Source organism: Solanum pennellii, chromosome 6, assembly GCF_001406875.1.
Source record: "Solanum pennellii chromosome 6, SPENNV200".
In the NCBI taxonomy this organism is placed as follows: domain Eukaryota; kingdom Viridiplantae; phylum Streptophyta; class Magnoliopsida; order Solanales; family Solanaceae; genus Solanum; species Solanum pennellii.
In genome coordinates, this window is record NC_028642.1 from 28,974,553 (window position 1) to 28,981,145 (window position 6,593).

General features: G+C 37.4%; 1 protein-coding gene across 1 annotated transcript; it reads left to right on the forward strand.

Annotated features, from left to right (window-relative positions):
* Positions 1-1,726: 1,726 nt before the first annotated feature.
* LOC114077616 lies at positions 1,727-2,572 on the forward strand. The gene is made up of 2 exons (XM_027917922.1): positions 1,727-1,951; positions 2,093-2,572. The coding sequence occupies exons 1-2, from the start codon at positions 1,727-1,729 to the stop codon at positions 2,570-2,572; spliced, it is 705 nt and encodes a 234-aa protein (XP_027773723.1).
* Positions 2,573-6,593: the final 4,021 nt, after the last annotated feature.

The window sequence follows — 6,593 nt, forward strand, 5'->3', positions numbered from 1 at the left end:
AAGACTTAAGGAGATTCTTCGAAAGGCTCCGCAGGTATAATCTCAAGCTTAATCCTGCAAAATGTGTATTTGGAGTACCATCGGGGAAGATTTTGGGGTTTATAGTCAGTCGAAGAGGTATCGATTTGGATCCTTCAAAAATAAAAGCAATTCAAGAATTGCCACTTCCAAGGAACAAAATTGAGGTTATGAGCTTTCTAGGAAGGTTAAACTACATCAGCAGATTCATTGCTCAACTCACAACAACTTGTGAGCCTATCTTTAGGTTGTTGAAAAAGAATGCCACAGTCGAGTGGACCGCAGAATGTCGAGAAGCTTTTGAAAGAATTAAGAATTACCTATTGAATTCCCCTGTGTAGGTTCCTCCCGAGCCGGGAAGACCTTTGATATTGTATATGTCAGTACTGGATAATTCTTTTGGTTGTGTACTGGGTCAGCATGATGACATTGGGAAGAAAGAGCGGGCCATTTATTACCTCAGCAAGAAGTTTGCCGTTTACGAAACGAAGTACACCCTTCTTGAAAGAACGTGTTGTGCCCTAACTTGGGTAGCACAGAAGTTGAAACATTATCTTTCATCTTACACTACTTATCTCATCTCTCGTATGGATCCGTTGAAATATATTTTTCAAAATCCCATGCCCACGGGCAGGCTTGCGAAATGGCAAATATTGCTCACAGAGTTTGACATTATCTATATAACGCGGACCGCAATGAAAGCTCAAGCATTGGCAGATCATTTGGCAGAGAACCCTATTGATGAAGAATATGAACCACTTAAAACCTATTTTCCAGATGAAGAGATATCTTGTATCGATGAAGTTATTCACGATAACGATCAAGGTTGGAAGTTATTCTTTGATGGTGCCTCTAACAGGAAAGGAGTTGGAATAGGAGCTGTTCTTATGTCTGAATCAGGGGAATATTACCCTATATCAGCCCAACTTAGATTCTATTGTACTAATAATATGTCTGAGTATGAAGCGTGCATTTTGGGTCTGAGGTTAGCTGTTGACATGGGCATCCAAGAATTGTTAGTGTTAGGAGACTCAGACTTACTAGTTCATCAAATTCAAGGAGAATGGGAAACTCGAGACCCAAAGCTCATACCATATAAACATTATTTACAAGGTCTTTGTCAACAATTCGTGTCGATAAAGTTTAGACGCATTCCCAGAGTGCACAATGAGATTGCAGATGCATTGGCCACTTTACTTCGATGCTCCAACACCCTGATGACGCTCATATCGACCCTTTATACATACAAATTCGTGATCAACATGCTTATTGCAACATGATTGAGGAGGAATTTGATGGTAAGCCTTGGTTTCATGATATCAAAACATATCTTCAGTCTGGAGAATGTCCGTCGGATGTAACTAGTAATCAAAAAAGGACTATTCGACGACTAGCAAGGGTTTTTTCCTTAAGCGGAGGCATACTGTACAAGAAGACACACAATTTAGGTCTTCTAAGGTGTGTAAATGCTCAAGAGGCTTCCACAATCATGATTGAAGTACACTCAGGAGTTTGTGGACCTCATATGAATGGATATATTCTAGCCAAGAAGATACTTCGAGCAGGATATTATTGGCTCACCATGGAGCGGGATTCCATATGATTTGTTCGTAAATGTCATGAATGTCAAATACATGATGATTTGATACATTGTTCCCCTTCTGAGTTGCATGCAATCTCTGCTCCATGGCCTTTCGTGGCATGGGGAATGGATGTGATTGGACCGATAGAACCAAAATCATCGAATGGTCACAGGTTCATCTTGGTGGCTATTGAGTATTTTACACAGTGGGTGGAAACAGTAACTTTCAAGTCAGTGACCAAGAAGGTCGTGGTGGATTTCATCCATTTCAACATCATCTGTCGATTTGGTATTCCAAAGGTGATTATAACTAATAACGCCGCAAATCTCAACAGCCACTTAATGCAAGAGGTATGCTACCAATTTAAGATTGAGCATCGAAATTCGACTCCGTATCGCCCAAAGGCAAACGGGGCCGTAGAAGCTGCTAACAAAAATATAAAGAAGATACTTCGTAAAATGGTGCAATGTTCTTGACAATGGCATGAAAAGTTGCCTTATGCTTTGTTGGGTTATCGCACTACAGTCCGTACGTCAGTGGGCGCTACCCCATATTCACTGGTATACGGGACTGAGGCAGTTAAACCTGCAGAGATTGAGATCCCATCTTTACGAATTGTTGTGGAGGCAGAAATTGATGATGATGAGTGGATCAAAACTCGGTTAGAGAAATTAAGTTTGATTGATAAGAAGCGTCTGACATCAGTATGTCATGGACAATTATATCAGAAAAGAATGGCACGGGCATACAACAAAAAGGTGCGTCCCAGACATTTTGAAGAGGGTCACTTAGTGTTGAGACGCATTTTGCCACATCATGCCGAAACCAAAGGCGAATTTTCTCAAAACTGGAGAGGACCATTCGTTGTTAAAAGGGTATTACCCAATGGTGCTCTTTACTTAGCAGATATAGAAGGCAAAGTGACAGAAACGGTCGTCAATGCTGATGCTGTGAAAAGATATTACATATGATTTGAATTTTGACATTAGAAACCCTTATGTTTGGGCTCGACATTTCAAGGGTTGATTCAATGGAATCTCTTGGTTATGCTGTGTCACGACCCAAAATGAGTCGTGAGTGACACCCACACTTAACCTCTTAAGTGGGCGAACCAACCAATTTAACCTAACTTACAAAATACAAGCATAACGCGGAAACTCAAATGTTACTAAATATCATTTCCCAAAACCTGAAAGTCATCACATCAAGGACATCTAATCTCCAATACTAAGTCTAAGAATATCAAATACACCAAAATAAAAGAATAAAATGGTATGTGTCCGAAAGTATAGGACCTCATGTCATGACCGAGAGAACCCAACACGAGCTTGAATGGATAGCTCACCCTGAAACTTGATATGCGGGAGGCTGGCTAGAGCTAAGGAAAATCAGAAGTCATAGGTACATTCGCTGCATTTCATAAAAGAAAAACAAAGAAGAAAACAAGTAGGGCTCAGTACGAGGCAACATGTACTGAGTAAGTATCATCGGTCAACCCAAAATAGTAACTAATATACAAAGAATAATAGTATGAACTCAACTATAACACTTAACATGTGATAAGCAACAAAAAATATGAACAAGTGTCAATAACAATAAAGTAAGCACGTATTAAGTCAACGGTATCAAGATCACACATGAGGACTCATGCCTCCAAACCAAACCATTTTGGGAGTTGAGTTCTTTGAGATTGAGTATCTTCCATTAATTCAATATATTTTTCCTTTAATATTATCGTGTCGGAACGTGACACTCCGATCCAAGAATACCGTGTCGAAACGTGACACTCCGATCCAAAAATTCTGTGTCGGAACGTGACACTCCGATCCAAGAATACGTGTCGGAACGTGACACTCCGATCCAATAATACCATTAATTTATCATTTAATATCACCACTGTTTTATTCGTTAATAATATTTCATCGAGCCTTCTTTATTCAAGGCATTACTTCGATAGAGATGGTTTAAGATTATACATTCCACGGTCTCGGGATTTCAAACCAATTACAAAACACACGACCAAGCCACACAATCACATAATCAAGTACATAGAAAACTTCACAATATCTATCAATGCATATCAGTCACTATTAAGAGTTTACTATCAAATAGCATAAACCATAACCTACCTCCACCAAAAAACCGAAGTCAAACAAACTACTTCTCCAATGCCTTTCATTTATTCAATGCATCGAACACTTCAAATCTATAAAATATATATAATTTTTAAATTAACAAGTTCATGGACATCCATCATTCTATACTTTTGGCCTAGATCCATAAAAATCATCAAGCACAAATCTAAATTCAAGTTCCTAATCTTGAGGTCAATTGGTATATCAAGTCTTTTATTTTTATATTAAAGCTTAAGGTTAAGTCGTGGTTCCTCCAATAGATTCATATAATGACATTCATATAATATAGTACACGTAATATTTAATTACGTATACCAACATATTAATACTAGAGTCATAATGTGATAACCATAAGAAAATTCCATACCTAAAACTAAAGGCATAACCCATAACTTAAACACTGGAATTACACCTAAAGCTTTGATCGAAATTCCAAATTCATTATAGAATTCTAATTAACTCTTAATTGATCACCAAAAAAATCATTAATTAGTCATTAAATTTCTTAATTTTTTATTGGCCATAATGTTTTATTTTTAAAATTGGCAATCACGAGTAGAGAGAGGAGTTCTCAATTTGCCTTTTTCCAATTAACACTATAATAATCTAATTCTAACATTAACATTAAAATAATATAAATTCCCTACCCCAACCATTAACTATTCACTATTTTCCTAAATTTGACCCTCAATGTGACTCACAAGGTAAGTGATAATCCTATCAATAACAACGTTACAGTGCAGCAACCGACCTTGACAATTATGTTTACAATTTCATCTCTACCCACAATTTAATATCAATAATGCTATCACTATATCCATGAAATTCATCAACATAGGCAGGGAATAAAGTTCAATTAAAATTTTGCTTACCTGGTGCCGCAGAAAGTAATTTTTCACATTGTTCGTCCACATGTGAGTTTCTCTCGCCTAAAACCCTTTTTTTTTTTTTACAGAATATCTACTTCCTAATTATTATATAAGAACAACTATAAAAATGATAAAAGTTACCCACTATTTGTTTTACTAGTATTTTCTTTAACCACTAACTAAGTAAATTATTAAAACTACCCCTCTAATTTCATAATTATAATTATGAAATACCCATTTAGAATCTAACGAAAAATATTTTATGAAACACAAAGCTTTAGATCCCAAAACGACCAAAAGGGTCGTTACATGTTGTTTCCTTGACTTTTCCCAAAAACAAAAAAACAAATTGCCTGAACTACGTTTGACCTGATTCTTGTTTCGGCAAGATACGTAAGCAGCCCTAATGTTGGGTTCGGTTCAACCAAATACAAATCCAAAAATTCATATTGTAGTATACTGGGGCAAAAGTCGTTTGTTTATTCATTTAGTCTCTCATCTCAAAGCTCAAAATGAACCCCATCATTTAAAGTCAATAAAAAAAAAGAGTCTTTGGATCAACCCTTGATATGACGAGAGTAAGTTGGTTAAGGGTAGGTAAAAATCCTGAATGGGCACCATAAGACAAATGTGAGTAGAAAGAAATAAAAATGAGAGAGTCTTATTGGTGAAAACCCTAAGTGGGCACCGTAAGGCGAAAAGGAGTTGAATATAAGAGAGACTTATTGGTGAAAATTCTGACATGCACCATAAGGCGGACGTGAGCTGGAGCAATTAACATGATAGAGTTTTAGCGGCAAAGACCTTCGTGAATATCACAAAGTGTATAAGGGTTCCAAATTATTTATGGCTTCATTAAGTGTCGGGATTCCACATCAAGATTGAATGATCAATAATGGTTGATGAATAGATTCGATAGCCAAGTCTGAAAATCAATTCAAATTGCATGGCATGATCAGTAGACGCGGCTCCCACACTCAGACAAGTTTTTTTTCTTCTTCTTACTAAAAAAAAAGTCTTCATCGAATCTTTTCTTTTATTCTCATATAGTTCGTAATTTTCTTATACTTTTCGTCACTTTTTTTGGTATGTATCTGAGTCGAGTCTTTGTCAAAAACTAGGAAGGAATTTCAAGACTCGCTACCAAGTCTCTAAATGGTACTAGGCGAAGCATCAGGCTACTGAGTTATAATCTGTCTTCAAGTGTTGAATTTGAAAATTCTCTGATTCTATAAAGGCTAAACAATGAGTGTTGTAATATAAAGACATTGGATTTAGGTCCCAAAATAAGCAAATTTGGATGAAAGTACAATCAATCAATAAGAAGTATTGACCGTTGGAAACAACCAAAGCGTCACAAGTGTTTGAGCCACCCTTGTCGAAAGATGGAACCACAAACCAACCACCACTTTTTCAAACTCACAAATTTTCTTTGTTGAAGCAGGGACACAAGTCATTTCAAGATTGAAGATTCGAGGAACCTAGATGTTCAACCTAGTCTACATCGAGCGAAATGGAAACCCTACAATGAAGACTTGTGGAATATTATATGAAAGTTGGCTAATATATATCAAAATAGCAATTACCTGAATGTTGAAATATTTTATTTATTTATTTATTTATTGTAACGACCTGTTTAGTCGTTTTAAGCAGCAGATTTTATTTCTGGAAAAACTGTCTGAGTCGACGGAACCCACAACGGACCGTCATGGGCACGACGGGCCGTCGAGGGGGTCTCGTTCCAAAACACTTAGAATTCTGAAATTTGGGTACTGAAATCGACTCTCTGAACTTCGTGACGACATGGAAGGACGGACCGTCGTAAGCACGACGGACCGTCACAGACTCTTCAAGGAAATTGAGTCTCTGAACTCTGTGACGGAGCAGCAGGACGGACCGTCTCAGGCGCGACGGGCCGTCACAGGCTGCGTAATCCCAGGCTGGGTCGGATTTCTGTTAAGTAATTTAAGGGGCGTTTTGGACTATTC

Excerpts from the sequence above, each read along its gene's own strand:
- LOC114077616 (XM_027917922.1), top strand. The coding sequence starts at position 1,727 with ATGGATGTGATTGGACCGATAGAACCAAAATCATCGAATGGTCACAGG. Across the intron at positions 1,952-2,092 it reads ACAGCCACTTAATGCAAGAG|TTGCCTTATGCTTTGTTGGG; the intron begins GTATGCTACCAA and ends TGGCATGAAAAG.